The sequence below is a fragment of the Lepidochelys kempii genome, chromosome 6 (genome assembly GCF_965140265.1).
Source record: "Lepidochelys kempii isolate rLepKem1 chromosome 6, rLepKem1.hap2, whole genome shotgun sequence".
In the NCBI taxonomy this organism is placed as follows: Eukaryota; Metazoa; Chordata; order Testudines; family Cheloniidae; genus Lepidochelys; species Lepidochelys kempii.
This window is the reverse complement of record NC_133261.1, coordinates 6,276,453-6,299,943: the sequence shown is the minus strand read 5'-3', so window position 1 is coordinate 6,299,943 and position 23,491 is coordinate 6,276,453. Positions and strand designations below refer to the sequence as shown.

Genomic DNA, 23,491 nt, shown 5'->3' with positions numbered 1-23,491 from the left:
TGTTTCAGCATCCAAAGAACAAGAAGCTGCAGAACTTAGTCAGCATGGCTGTAGTGTCCAGAAGGGATACATTTGGAAGTTCCATTTTTGAAATATTTCCTCAATGAATGCATGTGCATCCTGTGTACTGCCTGGTAGCCAATGATTTAAAAACACGAAGGCAAATTTAGGTGCTGGAAACTGTCACCCAATAACCAGACAGTGTGATGCAAACTGTGTCTTCCTCCTACGCATGTTATTGTTCCCAGGTATACTGGAGATCCACGGATCCTAAGTCTACATTGATCAGTGAAATTAAAATATCAGCCGAATCAGGCTCAAAATGTGTAAATCAGAATAAATTGCAGGGTTATGCACTTTCCTAGAGATAAAGGATTTTTTTTTCCCTCAGAAGAAGTGAAGGAGTTTTGGGTTTTCCCATCAGTTGTTACAGGTTCCATTCCACGACTCAAAGGGTCTCTGTGCATATGACCACAGTTCTTTATATTAGCATACACCATTTTCATAAGAACTAATGCCTTCCTTTGTGGTTGATCCCGCAGCGAGCACCCAAGGCTGAATGAATGGCGGGAGGAAATTGTACGACAGTGACCGAGTTCATTCTCACAGGACTGACAGATCGTCTGGAGCTGCAGGTCCCCCTCTTCGCGATGTTCCTAGTGATCTATGGTATCACCCTGGTGTGGAATCTGGGAATGATGGTTTTAATCAGGATCGACCCCCGACTTCACACCCCCATGTACTTCTTCCTCAAGAATTTGTCCCTCGTGGATGTCTGTTACTCCACAGTCATCACTCCCAAGATGCTGATGAGCTTCTTAGCTGAGAGGAAAGCTATTTCCTACACAGCTTGCATCATCCAATATTTTAGCTTCATATTGTTTGTCATCTCTGAGTGCCTTCTGCTGGCAGTAATGGCGTACGACCGTTATGTAGCCATCTGTAACCCGCTGCTGTACACAGTCATCATGTCACCAAAGCACTGCCTACGGCTGGCAGCTGGTTCATATCTATGGGCCTTCCTGAACTCTGTGATACACACAAGCGGTTTGCTAAGATTATCCTACTGCCACTCCAATCTCCTGAATCATTTTTTCTGTGATATCAACCCGCTTCTAAAGCTCTCCACTTCTGGCACCTATGTCAACGAGCTACTTGTTTTCCTCTTTGGCAGTCTGATAGAGGTGATCAGCATTGGGACCATCCTCATCTCATACATCTTAATTATTGCAACTGTGCTGCAGATTCACCCCATCGACAGAAGGTGCAAAGCCTTCTCCACCTGCACCTCCCACCTGACGGCTGTCTCCATGTTTCACGGGACAATTCTCTTCATGTACTTCCGACCTAGCACCAGCTACATGCTGGACACAGACAAAATGGCCTCCGTGTTCTACACGGTGGTGATCCCCATGCTGAACCCCCTCGTCTACAGCTTGAGGAACAAGGATGTGATGGATGCACTGAGGAGAGCAATAGAGACAAAATTGAGGGCCCATTTTCCCCAAAAGGGTGTCATAATCGGACAACCAAATCATTCAATGGCTGCCCTGCACACATAGGGCTTGTTTCCACTATGGGGTGGATCAATGCTGTGGCGATTGATCCACTGGGGGACAATTTAGCAGGTCTAGTGAAGACTCACTGGATCGACCCTGATTACTCTGCCATTGACACTGGTACTCCACCAGAACGAGATGAGTAAGGAGAGTCAACAGGAGAGTTTCTTCTGTAGACTCAGCAAAGTGTGGACCTCACAGTAAGTAGATCTAAGCTATGTCTATTTGAGTGACACTACTAACAAAACTCAAATTATGTAGCTTAGATTGACCTGTTCCCTTAATGTAAACTAGGCCATGTGCTCTGATTCAGAAAGTCCATAAGCACATGTTTAAGTATGTCTCTCTTTGACTTCAGTGGGACGTAACCATATGTGTAAAGTTAAACGTATTTAAGTGCTGCCTCAGACAGAGATGCTTTTCTGAATAGACACCTTATGTGCATAAAAAGGCCATGTCAGTTATTAAATGATGGTTTGGCTCCCCTGTACCGATAGTAAAATATTTTGAAATTGATTTTTCAGTGTAAGATGTAATAGTGTGATTCGAATATTGTTTAGAATTACTGAATAAAAGGGAAAAGTTGACACTGCAACAATGGATTCATAAGCAATAACCAGGACTGGTTTGATACTCCAAAAATATTTACAGGTATTTTTTCAAATAAATTTTGTGATTTTGCTTCAGTCAGATCCACAGCCCAACTCATCTGTTTTCTGGGAGGCATTTGAGTGTGTGTAATTACATTGAAAACCATGTCTGTTGAAAGGGAGAATATCATGAGTGCTCACTCAGATATAATATTTTGTCAGTACTCACACCAAATATCTCCCCCGCCCCCACCCCACACACATGCACACAACTCTTTGTGAGTTTAGGAGTCGCAATTAAAGACCAGGTAGTTTAGGTGACCAAACATATACAGACACATTTTCAAGAATAGTCATTGCTGGTGAATGCAACCATTATTGGGATCTCAATATAAAAGACCTTGGGCCCTATTTTCCTAAGTGCTGAGTACTTGCAGCTCCCCTTGACTTCAGCTAGAGTGATGGATCTTTTATTTCTGGAAATGAGGGATCGAGGGGACTGAAGTTGGGCACTAAAATCACTGGCCATTTCTGAAACTTTTGGGCATAACAAATTACAACAGTGAATACCTGAAGCACCAGTCACCTCAGGGTACGTCCACTCTGCAAGCTAAACCCACGGATGGAACTCATGCTCAAGTCAACTCAAGCCCCCTTCCATCTCCACATAAATTGCACTAACCAAGGGCTCAAAGCCTGGGTCCAAGGACCCCAAAGTGATAGAAGGTCTGAGCCTGAGTCAAGCTAAGACCCAGGGTTTACGTTCTGTATTGGCTTGTAGTGTAGACGCAGCCCCTCTGGACTCCTGCTCTGGGAGTGAGTCAAAAATATCCCGAAGGCTGAGTTTCCTTGTCCACACTGCACCACGAACAAAGAGCTAGAGTGGTCACATTTTGGAAGCGTGCTGGGAACTCTGGGATCTGGGTGGTTGAAATGGGGATCACATAATGCCGTGTAGATGCTGGAGCCCCAGTTTGGGACCCAGGATACAACAATCCCTAACCTGGGGTTCCAAATGAGTGTAGATTCTCAAACCCGACGTTAACAAACTCAGGCTCTGCAAATGTGAGTTCTACTGGCCCAGGGCTTACACTGCAGTGTAGACATGTCCTCAGAGAGCTAGTGAGTCACTGTGGTGTGGCTGTGTGTTCAGCACAATGGGGCTCTGGTCTTGGTTTGCACCTCCAGTCACGACTGTAAAAGTGAGAACATTGAACTACGGGCACGTATCAACCACCTGCCAGGCTCCTGCTAAGATCCTTTGATTTTATATGTATGACGCAGCGGAGCTCCCCTCAGGAAATGGAGAGATTGAACTAATCTGTGGAATCCCAGCCTAACCCCTAGGCCTGCTGCCTTTCAGACCCATGACACCCAGTCAAAACCCCTTTTTTTCCTGTAATTTGCTCTCTTCTGCCTCTGGCTGCTGCCACCCCCTTTCTGCCCTCACCCATACACCGTTTGGTTTTATCTGAGCCCAAAACACAGCTCGGACCCAGGGCAGGGGACAGAGCAATTTTAAAGGCTGGGGAGCCTCCTGCATGGCCTACAGAAGCAGCGGAATCCTAGAGCTGTGCAGGCAGAGGAAGGGGGCAAAGAACAGAGCCACACCCAGCTACCAGCACCAGCCATCTTAACAGAAAGCATCACCCAGCCCATCACAGATGTAAGCAGTGTCAGGATGAGCTCCACCCTGACATCTGGTGGTGAGGTGTGGCAAGTTGTGGAAAAGAACTTCAGGGGCCGATCTCATTTGCATAGGCACACCCACCACGCCTAGAATGAGACCATAGCTGCCCAAATGGTCACTTTGGCTGCTGTGGGATCCCCAGTGTCTCTGTTATTGGGGCAGGAAGAATAAATTGTTATTACCCTGATTATGGGAACTGTGCTTGGAACTGTACGTGGCCTTTTGTTACGATGGAGGGATTCACCATCATCTAAGTAGCACTCGCTAGGCAAGGGTCATGGGTTCCAAAACTGTGTGAATGGAGAGAGGCTGGGGACAAGTATTAATACTTGGTGGCATGGGCCCCTTGGTGAGGGCCTTACATGCTAATTGCACTTCCTCCTCTCTCCACTGTGGAATATCAGAGCTAATTTTGATTTCATTAGAAGTCTAGTTATAGGCTGCTGAGCTCACTTTGGGCTGACAGTGCACCAGCACTGGGGCTCCCCTATTATAAGCTGAATTCACCTAAGCGCTGAAATCACTGAGTGTTGTGTTAAGTAGTGGGGGAGCCTGAAGATATATTGTGGAGCAGTTTGCGGGACGGCTGGCGAAGCAGTTCGACACGGAGCAGTGTGTGGATGGCAGGAGCTGCTTGTGGGCCGTGGAGCTGAGCGAAGGAGTTCGTGGGGCGGCTGGCGGAGCGGAGCGCAGCTGAGCGAAGGAGTTCGTGGGGCGGCTGGCGGAGCGGAGCGCAGCTGAGCGAAGGAGTTCGTGGGGCGGCTAGTGGAGCGGAGTGCAGCTGCGCGAAGGAGTTTTGTGGGGCGGCTGGCGGAGCGGAGCGGAGCGCCGCTATGGAGCTATGGGGCGGTCAGCTTCAGATCATGTAAGGTGCCTCTTACCCCCGTCCCATTTCCACCCAGGTTGGGAGGTAAAGCTCCGCCGATAAACTTTCGAACTCTGGGGCTGCCCTGACCAGGGACAGAGACTTTTGGGGCATTGGACTTTTGGGGTTGCTGGACTCAAGAACCAAAGGGAAAAGGGCATGCCCCAATTTGCCTGGGGTGGGGTTGTTTTTGCTCATGGGTTGTGTTATGAATCCGGTTGGTGGTGTTTCCCCAACATAATGCCACATTGTTTCTCTCTGTTATTAAAAGACTTTTGCTACACTCAGACTATGTGCTTGCGAGAGGGGAAGTATTGCCTCTTGGAGGCGCCCAGCGGGGGTGGTATATATTTGTCCCAGGTCACTGGGTGGGGGCTCGAGCCGGTTTGCATTGTGTTATTGGAATGGATCCCCTAGATATTGAACCCGGCCCTTGTTGCTGCCAACTCTGATGGGCAGAAGGGTTACACATAGAACCATAAGACTAGTCATACGGCATCAGACCAATGGTCCATCTAGCCAAGTGACCTGTCTTCCACAATGGCCAGTGCCAGATGTTTCAGAGCGAATGAACAGAACAGGGCAACTATCCAGTGATCCATCCCCTGTCATCCACTCCCAGCTTCTGTCAGTCAGAAATTTAGGGACATCCATAGCATGGGATTGCGTCCCTGACCATCCTGGCTAATAGCTATTGATAGACCGATCTTCCAAGAACTTATCTAATTCTTTTAAAAACCCAGTTATGCTTTTGGCCTTCACAACATCCTCTGGCAATCAGTGTCCTCTGCACAGCTCTACTGCTGACAGCTGAAATTCTTCTTATACACCTCAAATATTGGCTTGTGTTTTAGGAACTGAGTTCCAGACCCTACGTTGTTGTATACTTTCATTGAAGTCACCTGAAGTGAAAGGAGCTACACAAATGACAGCAAATGAGGATCTGGCCCTGCAAATAAGGAGTTCTACTGATACATCTTATTTTTATTACTTAGTTTATCCGAGGGAAGGTCTAGAAGTGCCTTAAACATGCTATATATGTGCCTGTCTGGGACAAAGATTTCCAATAGGGTAAAGATCTTCAATTCTGCAGACAGAGGCATAAGATTAAGTGGCTGGAAGCTAAATAAACTCAGTCAAGATATGAGGTGCACCTTTTCTTACTGAGGGTAATTAGTTATTGGAAGAAATTATTTATTATTGTGGCGGATGTTCCATCACATAATGTCTTAAAATCAAGGCGATACATCTTTCTAAATCTTATACTATAGCTCGAAGAGAATTCATGGGCTCGATGGATAAATTAAGCGGTGAGGGACTTGTGCCTGTGTTATGAAGGAAGTTCAACTAGATGAAGGTATTGTTTCAGCATGTTTAAGTCACTTTAAAAAAATCCAGGAATCTGAGTCTCTTTATGTCTTCCCAACACATCTTGATTTCTGACCTATAATGATACAGAATAACCCTGTTATCTCTGTTCAGAATATGACATTTCTTTCAGCAGCTATTCGCACATCCCATAGCTGTGTGGAAGTGGAGACACTGAGAGAAATCCTGGGCTTAACAAGATACGTATAAATCTGAAATAACTTTATAGATTTCACTGGCTTAACGATGGCATAAGAGCCTGAGCCAAAGGTGCGGAACTCAATGACAGCTTTCCATTGACTTCAGATCAAGGCATAGAATTTGATGCACTACTTAACTCTTCCTTGTTGGGAAGAGTCATCTCTGCCTATATCTCCTCCCATCCTGAGCCAGGAACTGGGGGTCTTGCCAAGATGCTCCAATACAATGCAAGGCTCTCTCAGTCTCACTAGCTGCAAGAAAAGAGAGTTCCCAAAGAAGAGCAGCAAAAGGGTTAAGGAGCATAAAGTTTAATTCTACAGACACAAAACTATACTTCTCTGCTAATAATGCCCATTGCAACTGATGTTCAAGAGATGTCTTCAGATGCTGGTATTTACATATTCCCAATATATTTGATTATCGTCATTATGTTTATACCCAAGAGCATATCTAGTGTTGCAGCAGGTGAATGAATACTTTGATCAATACTGAGAGCAAAAGGCCAAACAGGAAGGGCCAGCAGTCTGGGCACTAGCCTGTAATTTGGAAGACAAGTTAAATTCCTATCTCTACCACAGATTTGCTGTGTGACCTTGGACAAGTCACTTAGCCCCTCATTTGAAATTCTGTAAAATGGGGTTAATAGCACTTCCTTATTTCACAGAGGTGTTCTGAGGACACAGTCATGAGAAGGTTGTGAGATACTCAATCGTTGCAGTAGCTGGAGCCATATATGTCCTTTAAACACATCGCAAATACCTTACTTATGTTGGGGAATGCTTATCCACATGAGCTGTCCCATTCACTACTGCAGGAATAAGATGTCACCACTCAATAAGTGTCCAGTGATGTGGCTCAAACAGATGTAGAAAATGGTTACCATTATCAATAAGAACATTCCTATAACCGAGCCATCGGGACGCCTTTGGTGTGGTGTGTGCGTGTCCTTTCTCATAGATACCACGCCTGACATTCATAGCGCAGGGCATTTTTGCATGAAAAGGAGATAGAAGGGAAGGGGATTGAATTAATAAGAAATTTGTTTCATATGAATTCCCAAAGGCCTGCCCCTTCCTTTCCTCTTCTGTGGCAAATATCCTAAACTCTGGATTGAGACATGAAGGATTCCATAGGCCAGATGCTTTGAAAATGATCCACTAGCTGATTCAGAAATGACCATTAAAAGGAAGAGAGACAAGCTATGGAATAAAGCTGTGGATAGAGGTGAAAGCATCTGAAGAAAATCAGGGCCCAGTTGTGACAGGGTGTGGCCAGACTGCACTATTTTGTGGCTATACTATGCTGGTGTAATGGCCCTGAGTACATTTAACATCATTACATAAGAACATAAGAACAGACATACTGGGTCAGACTAAAAGTCCATCTAGCCCAGTGTCCTGTCTTCCAACAGTAGCCAGTGCCAGGTGCCCAGAGGGAATGAACAGAAGAGGTAATCATCTAGTGATCCGTCCTTTGTTGCTCATTCCCAGCTTCTGGCAAACAGAGGCAAGGGACACCATCCCTGCCCAGCCTGACTAATAGCCATTGATGGACCAATCCTCCATGAATGTATCTAGTTCTTTTTTGAACCCTGTAATAGTCTTGGCTTTCACAATATCTTCTAGCAATGAGTTCCACAGGTTGACTGTGCATTGTGTGAAGAAATACTTCCTTTTGTTTGTGTTAAACCTGCTGGCTATACTTTTCATTTGGTGACCTCTAGTTCTTGTGTTATGAGAAGTAGTAAACAACACTTTCTTAACTACTTTCTCTACACCAGTCATGATTGTGTAGACCTCAATCATATGCCCCCTTAGTCATCTCTTTTTCAAGCTGAAAAGCTCCAGTCTTATTAATCTCTCTTCATATGGAAGCCATTCCATACCCTTAATAATTTTTGTTGCCCTTTTCTGAATCTTTTCCAATTCCAATATATCTTTTTTTGAGATGGGGCGACCACATTTGAACACAGTATTCAAGATGTGGCCGTACCATGGATTAATAGAGAGGCAAGATGATATTTTCTGTCCTATTATCTATCCCTTTTTTACTTATTCCCACCAGTCTGTTCTCTTTTTTGACTGCAGCTTCACATTGAGTGGATGTTTTCAGAGAACTGTCCACAATGACTATGAGATCACTTCCTTGAGTGGTAACAGCTAACTTAGACCCCATCATTCTCATCACTGATTCCCAAGGGTCTGTAACAGTGTGGCGGAGAGCATGACTTGGTCCCCGGCATGCAGCATCCCTGCTCCTACAATGGTACCTGCCATGTTCCATTCTCTTTGCCGACCTAGGGTGCCATTTGCAATGTACAATGTTGGTTTTCCAATGTATTTGAACTCTGGGAACATGACCTTGTGTCTGTGAAACTTCGCAACCCAATTAAATGTGACTTATGGATGGTTCTGAACAGTCACCTTCCGACCGGTTGGAGTCTAGAACTTGAAACACCAGGAAAGCTGGTGGGTGCACAAATTCAGGGTTCCCGTTTGGCCCTGTTGTAGAGCATCTCCTCCAAAACCCCACTCCTCCCCTGCTCATGACCTCCTCCCAAGCACCCCCTGGTGGCCTGAGTGGTCCTGCAGAACTCTGCCATCCATCTCTCCCTCCTCCAGGCTCCACAGCTGTACTCACAACAGATCAGTCTCGCCGGCCCTTCCAGCCAGGTTTTATTTATTTTTCAAGTAGGGTGACCAGATGTCTGGATTCTATAGGGACAGTCCCGATTCTTGGGTCTTTTTCTTCTAAGAGCTCCTATTACTCCTCACCCCTGTCCCAATTTTTCACACGTGCTGTCTGGTCACCCTCTTTCCAAGAGACAACAAACAAAAAGGAGCATAACAGTATAAGACAATTTTACTGCTGGCCTTAGTCTCTGCTCTCGGGGTCTTTCCTCCAAGGTTATTGCCAAACTCTCTGTCTCTAGCCTTCCTTGCTGCTCCTTCCTTTCTCTGCAGCTCCTGCAACTCTCTCAGACACTTTATCTTGTGCTACCAGCTGATCAGTAAGAGAATCCACTGATCCGTTTTCAGGTGAGCCTTCTTAGCCGCTAGGGTTGGCTGAGCTCAGGCCTCCACTCCTTAAAATGCCAAACCACCCCAGTACAGGGCTATTTACAGGGACAGGCCATAATCAAAAATCTAGGTCTTTTCTACATTATCTCCCTCACTTTCTGCTTTACCAGCTAGCACCAATACCATGTGTTTCTTTCTCCCATTCCATTCCCTGTGTGTTTTCAAATTGCTTCCTCTGCATGGAACATCCTCACCACGCAAGTTCCCCAATGCACCACCCTTTCTTTAATAGTAATAATGATTATTCATCAAAAGAAAAAGAAATTACTAGTTCTTATATACCCTGCTTTCTTTGTGTTTTTCAGTCTTCCTTTGACCATAGGGTCTTTGAATTAGGGAGTGTCCTTACTTTTTCTGCCTTGTAAAGCACACACTATTGATACTGGACAGATAAATCATGGATACATCATGCACACACCAAAAAAACCCTTTGTGATAAAGGTTGGTCTTGTCAGTAAAGTAAGCCATAAAAATTAGAAAATGCACAAAGAACCAAAAAGCTGCAAAGTCAGGCACTCTCAAGTTAGGAAATACCAGAATGAGCATTGCCCATGCAACATTAACTGGAACTCCCATTGCCCGTTTAAGAACATCATGACGTTAATCAATAGAGTAACTTTGATTTCTTTTTATGTTATGGCAGTATAGCTTCATTCCATTTTTCACACATATGGAAAAATCATAAGTAGTATTCCTAGGAGCACAAGAAGTGGATTTAAGTGATTGATGATTCAGAGAAAACTTCCCTGGACTAACCAGAGCAGATGAATATTCAAATGTCAGTGTGTGAGCAAGTTGCTAGTGCTATGAATATTGATAGCCCCATTACACTAGTACTTCATAACGGGTACTAGTACATCACAATCGTACATCTTTATAAATTGATTGGACTACATGTATCCTTTATCTGTCCCCACATCATACTCGCAAGTCAATGGAGTTACTTCTGGGATGAATCTGTTTCAGGGTTTACAAAGTCCAAAGAAAGCCAAACAAAGCAGACCCTTGACATAATTTCATGATCACCAGAGAAACTCTTTCATGGGTTGGAGAGAAGATAAAGAAGTAAATTGAAGCACTCCCATAAAAATGTTCAGGACTGAGATCTATGGTGCTGAACTAATGTGCACTGGAGAGACTCCATTGAGGCCAATGGCCAATGGCTCTGGTCCTTAATGAATGACAAGGGGGCTGGTATAGTTTTTTCAGATTGATTTGAATGAGAAGGGACAGCTCTTTTTTTAATACACAGCTGTTCTCTGGGAGAAGATGTTACTCTACAAATTGTCTTGGCAAATTATCTTAACTTCAGTTACACTACAAATAGGTTTACTTATTCATTACTCTGGCAGAGCAAGTGTTAATATTGACATTATTTCTGTATCATGACTCATATGTTGTTTTCCTAACCATTCCCAATACGTTTGCTTGCCTAATTAGATAATGACAGAACTGCTCAAAAAACAATGTTTTAATGAGGCCCACAGCAGCTTATTATAATCCATAATAATAGATGCCATCTACATAGTTCTCCAAACTTTGGAGAATTATGTCAATATGAACATTACTGGCATAACCAGTGCTGGACAATAGCATTTACTCTTTCCCTTTTTTTCCCCTTTCAATATCTTCGCTTTCGGGCCAAATTAATCTCTGGCATCATTCTTTTATGCCAGGGCTATATTTGGCCCATTGTGTCCAAAACCATGACAAATTAAACCAGGTCACTGCAGGCATGAGTCTATGATCCTTGCTCACATTGACTAGCACTTACTCATAGCAGGAGCCCCAATGAGATCAAGTTCTATGCAGTGCAAGTAAAGCCAGATCGGTTTAGGTTCCAAATAAACTAAAAATGTTAATGTTCACAAGACAGACAAGAAGGGGCTTTAATCCATATATAACAACATGTTAGAGCATCTCGAAACTATAGGCTCGATTCTGTTGTCCTTACACTGAATAGCCCCTTACTGTGAGAGTGGTCTCATGGACTTCCACCTGCTGAAAAAGTGTGAGTAAGGCCATAAAAATCTGCCATTAAAAAGCCACGAAACTATGTTAGGGAAATAAGCAGAATATCTTATTTAATCTGGAAGAAACAGTGCAATCCTCAGAATGTTTTATGTCAATTCAACATTAATACAAATCAGTACTGAAAATGATGGTGAAGTGAAATACACTCGGCCAGATTCTAAGCTAGTGTAAATCAGCATCACCACATTGATGCCAAAGGGACGAAAACCCCAGGTAATGTAATGTAACTTGAGGGAGTGCCACTTAAATTAATGTGGCTATATCGCCAGTGGGTGTAAATCATCTTTGCCCCATTGAAATCAATTCCATACGGCTAAATTGAGTGGAAATCCATCAACCTCAACAAAAACCTCACAGATACAGATTGAAATCAATGGCGCTCCAGCTCCAGTTGGTGTAAGCTAGCATCACTACATTGCAATCAATGGGGCCAGATCCCCAGCAGGTGAAAATCAGCATTAGCTCCATTGGTGCTAATGTGTGAGACCCCAAAGTAAATAGGTGGAGCGCTACTGAACGCATTGGGCCAGAACCATAACTAGTCAAAATTGGTGTCATTCCATTGAAGTCAGTGGGGCTACACACATTTACACAAGAAGAAGATCTGGCCCTTATGACCATAGGATTTCCCAAGGCACATAAATGACTTACGGGCAAAAGCCCCTTATTGGGGCAGCAGTCTGGCTTGTTCTATCCAATTGGCAGATCATGTCCTTAACTTGTAACCTGGTGTAGATATGTAACCCACACACCGCCTGGGTGTGGTGCTCTGTCCCATCTGCTGGCACTGAGACCACTCAGAGAGAGTTTAATGAGTCTACCCTACATCCTTAGTCAAGAGCCATGTGGCTTTTAGCTCATGTGGTAGAGGCTCATGTACTAAGCTGCAGAGGTCCCAAATTCAATCCCGACCGCCGAAGACTGGGGCCTGTCGGTGTTACAGATGCACATCAAATTATCCACCCACAGGGGCAAGTGTGAATTGTCTGATGTTCATAGCTTCCCAATATTAACCTTAATCCTAACCATACCCCTGCAGAGTTTGGGGAAGTTCTGGGGCAGACACTTGTTCCATGACTGAACTAACCTGTAGAAGCTACCAGTTCCCCTTGGTCTCATAGAAACTTGGGGATTGCCAGACAGGATCAGACACAAGGTCTATCTAGTCCAATAGCCTGTCTATGACAGTGGCTTATACCAGATGCTTCTAAGGAAAGCGGAAGAAGCTCATAGTAGGCAGATGTGAGATAATCTTCCCCCAACATTAGGTCACTGGAGAATGAAAATAGTGATATATTAGGTGATGGTCGGTTTCCATCTTGGCATTTTGTCAGAGGCCCATGCAGTGGTTATTCTGATGTTGTTTAATCAGTTCTCCCTAAGAATCATCTGCATTGTCAGCTTTGTCCACAACCCTCCCTGACTTTGTATAGGTCCATATCTGAGTCTGCACTGGGATCAGAGTGAACTTCACATGATCTATGAGTTTGATGGAAATATTTTCCACATACCGGGCCCTGAGTTCTCTCTCTGATCCCACATGATTGACATGTACTGTTCTCTGCAGTCCTGGCCTCCTTAAAATTCTGTCACGGTAGTGCTGGAATTGAGATTGTGTGATATTAGCACACCAGGAGTTGAGCACAGTCTAACAAAAGAGAATATAAAATAGATGGGCCTGTATATTTAACAGCATTCTCTACTGAGATGCAATTTCAGAACAGCTCAGGTATTTGTATGATTTCAGCATCCTTTTACCTGAGTTTCAATCTACAGAGGGCACCCAACCTAAAGCACTAATGGTAACTGCAATTCACCTTTAAATCAAGAATAAGAGGCCTGTGATTTACAAACAGAATCTCATGAGGTCTAGCCTTACTGAGTACAACAAACTGCAGACACCCTGTAAGTAGAATGCTGGAAGTGTGCTACTCCCATAATAACCCAGTGGTCAGTGGATTGAAACCAGGGTCAGCTAACCCTGGCCTGTTTATTATTTATGGGTATAAAATGCCCATGACTAAAGTTAGTCTGGAAAGTGGAAGAAAGTTTCTAACCATCAGAGGAGGGAGGTTCAGGAACAGCCTCCCACTAGAATTAGTGGAGTTATACAACCTAACTCGATTTAAAGTGGAGTTGAATAAGTTTAAGAATGGGATTATATCACGTTGCTGCCTGCAACAGCAGCAGACTGGACTCAGTGACCTCGGGGGGTCACTTCCTTTCCTATGTTGCTCTTGGGATTGCCAATATTAATGAGCCTGCATTATGCACAACCATTTTTGTGCAATTCAAAGAAATGCTGCAACCTGAGAAATCAGGATGGTGACCCAGAGAACTTGCCCCCACTCTCACAGCTGTTTATTGATTTTTTTAAAAATCAGTAACTACATTTATTGAGAAAATATCTTCCTGTATATCATCCTTCTAAAGGCGTCCTTCACTCTTTGTTTCTAAGGCTATAGATCAGGGGGTTCAGCATAGGGAACACAGAGATGACTTTGTTTTGGTCCAAGATGTAGCCATAACTGCGTTGTAAATACATAAAATCAGAGTACTGTAGAAGGCAGTGACAGCTGTCAGGTGAGAGGCACAGGTAAAGAAAGGTACAAACGGGTTTGAGTGGATCTTCAGGATGGTGTATTAAGAAGACGGCCTGAAACATAAGACCGTGTATCAGAGTCCTGGTGTGAGGCCTAAAGCCTGAGCTAAAGTAACCAAAACTTTGCAGATCTAAAGCAAAGCCAAGCTGTGAGCAAGAGGCAGCGCCCGTTCACAGAATCTGGCAAGAACAGGGCTGATATTGCAGAATCACACGTGCTTAAGTAGTGCTTAGGCACAAGTATATACACGCCAGCACATTCCAGAAAGGCGGTACCAGAACACCTCGATACCAACCACATGCCCCAGAGATAACAGGAGCACGCTGACCCATCTTAAGAATAAGGTCAGGATGACAGCATGATGGATAGAGATGTTTTAATCAAACCAACATGTACAAGGTAATGGGCAGCCCTTGGATCCCTCAATGGGAGGCACCCTAATGCAGCAGAGGGTGTCACTCTGATACGTCAGGGGCAATACGTCACTTGTTTGTATTTGTGTATAAAGATGTATCTCAGAGGAAGTGTCTTTGGCCAGCCTAGGGAGCAGTGGAGAGTCTCACCACTGACTGAGTTGCATCCATTGACACAAGCATACAGGTCTGACAATCCATCCAGATACTATTACTGTGCTCTATTGACAGTAAACCTGGCCAGGTGCCTTCACTGAACATTGAGTCTGTGGATTTATTGGGCTGTTTAATTGAGGTCTGCTATCTCCACAGAGCTGGAACAGCACACTGAACGAACACACACGCAGCCAACATCTAACCACTGATGGCGACAAGGCTGTGCATATAACAGACTATCTAGAACAACTAGCATTGTAATCTTGACAAATATAGTCAACAAGGTGAAATGAATAACATCATTGTGTTGTGTATGTCAGAGCAGGACAGCTTAAGGATGGGAAGAGATGTCAGAGAAGAAATGATTGCTGACCCTGGGGTGAGAGAAAGACAAGCTGAATATACAAATTATTCGGGCCGTTGAATTCACAAAGACACAACATCTATCAGCACACAGGGTTTCCTGGACATGATAACCCTCTAGAGCAGTGGGTTACAGATGACTGTGAAGCGGTGAGAGGCCATGGTGGCCAGGAGGCATCATTCATTGGTCACAAAGACACAGACAAAGAAAAATTGCACAGCTCACTCAGTGAATGAAATGATTCTATTACTCTCTGCTACAGAAGTCATGAGCACCCTAGGTGCAATGGCAGAGGAATAACCAACATCGACAATGGACAGATTACTGAGTAAGAAGCACATAGGGGTGTGAAGATGGGAGTTAATCCTGATTAAAAGTCATCCCAAGATTCCCTACCAGTGTGATAACAAAGCTCGGTAGGAACAACATGAAGAGTGGGACGTGTAGCTCTGGGTGGTCCATGAATCCCAGAAAAATCAACTGTGTCACCATGGTATGAGGCGGCATGGGTGGGAAATCTAAATTTTCAAATAAACTGGAGTCAAAAAGGGAGCATGTGTAGATTCCTTGTAACAACTCTGACTGCTCCTGTGAAATAGTGTGTCTTGGGGAATATATTATGGGTTATGCACACACTTCCCCCTGGAGCTAGTGCACTGTCTCCTTACAGAAACACAAAACACTGTGCATTGTTTTGCATTCAATTAAATATGTGAAGAGATTCCACCACAATACGAGAGACTGTCCAAATCTGAATCGTTCCCATGCCAGAAATATCCCTTAGGGCACAGGGCTTTGCCATCTATGTCTCTCCTGCCCACCCTCTCTGTTGTTAAATCAGATTAGTTTGGAAAGGAGGTAAATCATCTCTTGTAAAAGTACAGACAATAATGAATGGTGTAGAACGTTTTCATTTACACTGGTTTTCTCTTCTGGCTCCCATCAATGTCAGTGGGAGTTGATGGCACTTGGCACCACAGAAACTCAAAGCAAAGATCCCAGAAAGGATCTGTTTCTAACGTTGGGAATCCCCAGCAGAAAGATGTTGCAGGGCTAATATGTATCAGTAGAGACATTCATGTCATTGAATGTCTTTTTTTCTTCCTGAAGGCTAGATATTAAATGGAAAGATCTGCTCAACTTTAGAGAGTCACGAGCACCAAAGGGCAATAATACATGTAGATGACCATAAGTGATAGCTAACATAAGGACCGTAAGAAGTTCTAAAAATCATCCCCCTCCCCGCCCCCTCATTGGGTATATCTATGCGCCATTCCAAGGTGTGATTTCAGTTTGGGTATTCCTCAATCTCTACAGAAGTGGTGTAGGTCCAAAAATCTAACTTTGACAATTGTTTTAAAGGATAATTATTTTAAGTGGTAATATTATAAGTGGGTACAGAGTAGATATAGGTGGGAAAAGGATTTCCTGTCTCCTGAACATATTCAAGATTTCAAAATATTTTCCCATTCTACATTGGGATGAAACCAGGTCTCCTGGAAAAACTTCCCAGAAAGTGAGAGATAGAGAAGCTAGACCCATGAATAACCAGTAGCCCAGTGGTTAGGGTACTCATCTAGGTTAAGGGATGAACTGGTGGATTTTCAACAGTTCCAGGGAGACTCGCTGACAGTCACTAATGTGACTTGGCCCTCCAGATAAGCCCCGGATACTACCATTCAAAATGCCACCAAGCAATTGCCTGGTGGGTCAGGATGACTTGACCACCACAGAAAAGGTTGGGGGAGAAAGGATGCTGGAGAGACTCTAGTAACACTTATAGAAAGGGGGGGCATCCGTTTGTCATCATCCATGTCCATCACCTGCAGTACCATTCCCCATAGCTCTCTTCCCTCTAGGCAAACCCACAGTTTCTTGTGGATGCTCTTCCCCAAGCCACACCTAACTCTCCCCAAACTCACTATCTCCCCCACCAAGCTGATCTCAACTCCTTCTAACCCATTCTAGATCAGGCACTTGGACTTGGGTCTCTCACATCCCAGATCAGGCTTACAATCACTGGGCTATCAAGATAGACTTTCTCTTTGTGTGTCCCAATGAATCCTTTATTGTTCACCCAACAGGAGAGATTGAGAGACAGAGATGCACCACAGAATACAAAACAGGGCAGACATTAGGGCACTCCCCTGTGATATTGGAAACATAGTTCTATTTCCCTGCTCTTAATTAGGCAGAGAAGTGACTTGAATAGGGGTCTCCCACATCCCAGGTGCGTGCCCTGCAAGCTGGGATTTGGCTATTTTGGAGTTGCTCTCTCTATGTCTCTGGAGTTTAATCACAAACTCCACCCTGAACCTGAGAAATGTTGAATCAAAACTGAGACATTCCAATTAAAAGATTCCTATTTGGCAAATCCATATTTGTGGTGGAAAATCCATTTTATTAAAAAAGTTCCCAGCCAGCTTGAGTGCAGAGAATGGACAGTGCCCACTTTGTGAGCAGCTGTTCAGTATTTTGTTTAAGCCTCATCATTCAATGTGTGGGCCCAGGTGTGACGGAGATCTGGGCAAGAGCTGCTGACTCAGCCCTCTGTCAGGCCAGCTCCCATTAAGGGAAGCAAATTGGAGCTGGCTAGAAAAACCTGCACCGAGTTGGTGAACGGGAGACAATTACCCACCCAATTAGCCTGGGGCTATAGAAAAGGCTGGGAGAACAGCCGCTGAAAGTGTGGGAGAGTAAGGGAGTGGAGGCAGAGGTAGGGAAGTGAAGCACAAAGAAATTACGGTCAAAATTTGCCACTAAATTTGGGTACCCAATTTGAAACCCTGCAGCAGCCCAGAACTGGAATTGTTGGGAAAATCCCCTGCTCAGTCCCTGGAATCCCTGGGATGTTGCCTGCCCAGGGCAGATGGACTCTTGGGGAGATTAAACTGGGAAGCTCTAGCAAATCTCGATTGATCCTGTGTGAGCAGCAATTTTTTAAAGGGTCAAATTTGGGCAGAATTTCATGAGACCGACATAAGGCACCGCCCTGTCAAATTTCAAGTCACTGCTGCAAAGCTTGGGGTCACCAGAGCTTTTCAGAGGAAGTCATCTGTGGTGGGGTGTTTTTTTTTTTATTTTTTTTTTAATGTGGGTAGAACAATGTCTTTTCCCCTAGCTTTGGTCTCAGAAATGGCAGAACAGGCTGAATCTTTCCAACTAAACACATTTCAATCTGAGGCAGGCAGTAGCCTTTTAAGTCAGGTCAATAAACCGACAGGAAGCATTTCAGTTTTGGAACGTCCACATGTTTCATGCTGATCAAAAATTTGAAAACCAAAGATTTTTGACATTTGCAAATGGACATTTTTCAGAATTTCCATTCTGTTCAAAATGTTAATATTTTAGCTTTTTTCCTTGATTTGTCACCATTTGTTTGCATCCCAAGTCAGTTTTTCCCATGGCATGGAAATTCTGAATTTCACTCAGCTCTGCCCTGTAGAATAGACTCAGCTACAGCAGGGTAAAGCTGTTTTGTTCTAGGGTAGCACGAGGGAGAAAGCACTAATGAAATGTGATAGGTAGCTCTGTGGTGCAATGGCTAGTCCATGATCCCTGCTAATGGAGGTGGTGAGGCACAGATTGGGGTTTCACCTGAGTCAATCATTTCAACATTTCCTTTATGGCCTGTATTATGCAGGAGGTCAGACTAGCTGATTACAATGGTCCTCTCTGGCCTATAATCTATGGACCTATTCAGTATATGACACCTTTATATTGATATAACTTCATCCACACCGATGCTTATACCAGTATATCAGAGGAGAAGCACATCCCTAACAGATATAGCAACACCTGTAAATCTTTTGGTTGTAGGCCAGATCTAAGTGTTGGCACGTGGCAGAGATGAAACCTGTACTCCTAAATTGAATTGCCACTTTGGGCATCTCAATCCAGAACCAGGCCCCATTGCTATTTCTGAAATCCCCTCTCAGCTGAGGCCAAACCCCATAGATGCCTAAACTCACTTGGCACCTACATTCTTGCAGTAAAAGCTCCTTTGTGCCTGTTTCAGCCTCTGAGGATGCACACTGCTACTTCTTTCTGAGCATCCAGATGCCTACCTCTTCCACCTCAAAGGAGAAGAGATTTCACCAGGTGTCTCCCACCTCTCCTGTGGGCACTCTAGTTGCTGAAATATGCGATATTCTGGTGTGGTTCTCCCTCCATCTCTCCTGTTAGAGCTGTTCTATTTTGGAATCTGTGATTTATTATCCCCAGGCTCCAGGAGACATCAAAGACATTTTCATGATCTCTTCTGACATTCTATCAGGGGGTAGCCATGTTCGTCTGTATCCACAAAAACAACACGGTGTCTGGTGGCACCTTAAAGGCTAACAGATTTATTTGAGCATAAGCTTTTGTGGGTAAAAAACCCACTACTTCAGATGCATGGAATGAAAATTACAGATGCAGGCATTTGTTATCCTGACACATGAAGAGAAGGGAGTTCCCTCACAAGTGGAGAGCCAGTGTTTGCAGGGCCAGTTCAATCAGGGTGAATGTGGTCCACTCCCAATAATTGATGAGGAGGTGTCCGGTTTGGCCAATGTACATGGTAGAGGGGCGTTGCTGGCACATGATGGGATATATCACATTAGTAGACCTGCAGGTGAATGAGCCCCTGATGGTGTGGCTGATGTGGCTGGGTCCTCTGATGGCATCACTGGAGTCGAATAGGGACTTGGAGTGGCTGGCTCACTACAAAAGCAGCTTTGCCTCTCTTGGAATTGACACCTCCTCATCAATTATTGGGAGCCAAACCAGCCCATCACTTCCTCCACCAAATACAAACCACAATGGAATTTACTGAGTGTACACCTACACCATGACTGGTTAGAAATGTCATTATTATTATCTTTTGAGCATCTCTTGGTGAATGTGGCAGTGAAATTCCATAGAAACATAACAGCCATACTGGGTCAGACCAAAGGTCCATCTAGCCCAGTCTCCTGTCTTTTGACAGTGACCAGTGCCAGGTGCCCCAGGGGGAATGAACAGAACAGGGAATCCTCAAGTGATCCGTCCCCTGTCGCCCATTCCCAGCTTCTGGCAAACAGAGGCTAGGGACACCATCCCTGCCCATCCTGGCTAATAGCCATTGATGGACCTATCCTCCATGAGCTTATCTAGTTCTTTTTTGAACCCTGCTATAGTCTTGGCCCTCAAAACATCTTCTGGCAAGGAGTTCCACAGGTTGTCTTAGTATTTATCCCTAGGAGATGCATTTTCTCATTTCTAGGCTCTGGGAATCTGAGAGTCAAAAGTAACATAGAATCAGTTACAGTCCATACCACTTACAAATGTTAGTACCTCTGGGAGGATTTGTAAGAGGGAGGAAAAATAATGCACATGGTGACAAAGAATGTCTGTAAAACATACACTGACTTCAATAGGACTGTGACACTTTAAGGCTACATAGACAGTGATACCAAACTTTTCTGCTGGGGCTGCCTCATAGTAGGCACCTAAATTTCTATTTAGGCACCTATATGAAAGGGGCACTGAGCATCCCTTGTGCCCTTTGAGGTCGTTTGGATTAGGAAGAGAAAATCAATGACCATGAATAAACTCTATAGCATTGATTATTTGTGTACATTGACAGGAGATTATTTGCCTCCCTTCTAAACTAAACACTCCCAATCTATATACCTCTTATTTTACAGAAGATTTGACCCACTGGATGGTTTCATGCATATTAACACAGAGTCTACAATATTTCTGTAGCTAGAACATATCCTATCTCTAATGGAAAGCATGTGGGTAATACAAAGAGAACATTCCCTTTGATGTATTATGTTTGTTCTTATGAAATGGTGTATAATCACAGGGATTATGAGGGATCTGTACCCAATACTTTATTTGCCCCTGATTAATTGTAATCCTTATTTTTATTTTTCACCAGCAGAGGAGAGAGTTTCTGGAAGAAATGGCAGAGAGAAATCACACCACAGTGACAGAGTTCATTTTTGTAGGATTCAAATGTTCATCCAGATCTACAGACCCCCTCTTTATGCTGTTCCTTGTGATGTATGTGGTCAGCCTGATGGGGAATCTTGGGATGATAGCGTTAATCATGGCTGAAACCCGACTTCATACCCCCATGTACATTTTCCTAAGCCAGATGTCCATTGTAGATATTGGATATTCCACAGCCATAGCTCCCAGGCTGCTCATGACCTTGGTAGCAGAGACGAGAACCATTCCTTTCACTGAGTGTGCGGCACAACTATTCTTCGTCTGTTTCTTTGACCAGTGAAAGTTGCCTCCTGGCTGTGATTGCGTATGACCGCTTCAAAGCTATCTGTAATCCACTGCTCTACAGAACCATCATGCCCAAGAGACACTGTGTCCTGTTGGTGGCTGGCACATATGTCTGTGGCTCTGTGAATTCAATTGTGCAAACTCTATTTATATTCAGTCCGTCCTCGAACAGAGGCAACGAGTCCCCATTTCTTTCAAAGGTATCCATGTACTCTGGGTATTGATCAGGATGCTGGGTGTCCGAGTCAAGAAGGTGGAGTAAGTCCAGGGGTGGAAGCTGGTTCAAGGAACCCCTGACTTTTTCAGTCATTTCCATTGCGCAACTCCAGCAGGGATATCATCGGGCTAGGCTCATGTAGTGAGGTCATTGTTCACACCTGGTGTGGTGTGTCCCTGTTGCATACGGGCCACTTACTTGCATAGAGCCTGCTTTTCTCCAAAAAGTTGCACTAGCTAATGTCACGTGCTGCATCCGATAATTAGGCCCAGGGGTTAGAGCGCAGGTTGCAGTGAGGTGCAGGATTGTGCCTAGGCTGATAGTGGTGCTAGAATCAAGGTCCAGGGACACACCACGGTCCAAACCAAGATCAGAGTCCATCAAAAAATCAGAAGGAGAACCAGAGCCAGACTCTAAATCCCTGCCAAAGGTCATAGCCGGATAGTCAGAGAGCAAAGATCAGCCAAGTCAATGTCAAGCCAGAGTCCAGATACAGGCCGAGGGTCAAAGCCGGGTAGCCAATGTCCGAGTGTTTGAGGAAGATCAGGAGGAGAAGACAATGCTGGAGTGGGTTGGTGGAGGGCCTGGAGCGGGGCTAGAGAAGGGCAAGGAGAGTATGGAACTAGGATGGGTAGCCAACATCTGGAGCTAAGAAGGGTTACGCCAAAGTCATAATCAGAGACCGGAGCCAAGGGTCAAGCCAGAGTCAACAGTGAAGAACAGGAGGGCAGGGCAGGACAGGGTGATGCATGCAGGCGGGAACCAGGATGACTTACAGGTTCTCCTAGGCCCTGCCCAGCTGGATCCCTAGAGTCCCCTCATCGCGGGGGGTCTCTCTTTCTAGGAATAGAAGAAGGAGAGCAAGATGACAAAGATGTCTCTGACCCTAGGATCCAAGCCAAGGGGAGCAACCACCCAGGCATTGTGCTAGGACCCCATAAACCTCCCTGTTCATTTCACACTCAGAGACCCCCCCCCAGCAGGAGGGGAGAATAAAGGGCAGAACCTGAAGTTGCCCCTCGGGGAAAGGGACTAGCTTGGGACCCAGTCCAGTTCCCAGATCTACCCCCAGGAGTGTGTGACCAGGATCTCAGCCATTCCTCTGTGTCTCAGACCCCACCTGCCAGATGGGGAGAATCCTACCTAGCCCCAAGGTGTTAGGGGGGAGTTTTCTTTGTGGATGGGAAGGGTTCAGATACCAGGTGAGTGGGTTGGGCCTCAGGTGGGGATAGTCAGACATTCACTGCAACGGGGTGACACGGGCCATGGGGAGGTCTCAGCAGTGATGACAGGGGAGGGGCTCTACATTGGGCCAGCCCTTCCAGACTGCAATGGTTACTGAGGATAACCCGTGGCCCTGAGGATGCTCTCATTTCTGGGCCAGCCCCACGGCCCTGATAGCTTGATGCTTCTGAAACTGGCCTCTGGGCATGGGGGAGGGACCGTATCTGGCCTAGCCCCAGTGCCTGGCCCCTGCAGTGCTTTGGGCACCTGGCGCAAGCACTGGATATAGAAGAGGTGGGCCATTATCATCACTGTAACCTCCTCCTGCTGCAAGGGAACAAGAATCAGTCAGAGATTCTGACATACATGGCAACGAAGGGCATTAACGGCAAAGGGAACCAGCAAAATTTCTACCCCAACCTTCCCCACATCTGAGGGACAGATTCCCTCACCCAAACCCCAAGATGAAATCTTGTCTCCTCCCTAGTGACCTCCAACCCCTCTCCCACCGTTGTGGAATGAACTCCTGTCCCCTTCCTCTCAGCCCCACTGGGAGAGCTCTTCTACCTTCCAAACCAGCCGGGGATTAAACTCCGCTCCCCAGAAGCCCCTCAGCCTCCCTCTCCCCATCCAGCTGAGGGGCTGGAAGCCTCTGGGCAGTAGTGCTGTGGGGTGAGAGGACACCTTTCCCAAGGGCCCCACCCCTGTTGTTAAGATGACGCCTTGGACAGTAGCTGAGGGGAATGGGGCACTTCAGCAGCCTCTGCTGACTGACTCCTCCAGTTCTCCCAGAGCAGGTGGTGGCTGGGATAACATGATACTAGGGCCTGGAGGTGAAAGGCCATGGGGGTCCCTCCCCA

The 23,491-nt window shown here is 45.2% G+C and overlaps 1 protein-coding gene and 1 pseudogene across 1 annotated transcript; both read left to right on the top strand.

Moving 5' to 3' along the window:
- Window positions 1-563: 563 nt before the first annotated feature.
- Window positions 564-1,562, top strand: LOC140912819 (olfactory receptor-like protein COR4). The gene has a single exon (XM_073347922.1). It carries the CDS (start codon window positions 564-566, stop codon window positions 1,560-1,562), a length of 999 nt encoding a protein of 332 aa, XP_073204023.1.
- A 19,293-nt stretch (window positions 1,563-20,855) lies between these two features.
- LOC140912811 (olfactory receptor 5G9-like) lies at window positions 20,856-23,066 on the top strand (annotated as a pseudogene).
- The last annotated feature ends 425 nt before the right edge of the window (window positions 23,067-23,491 follow it).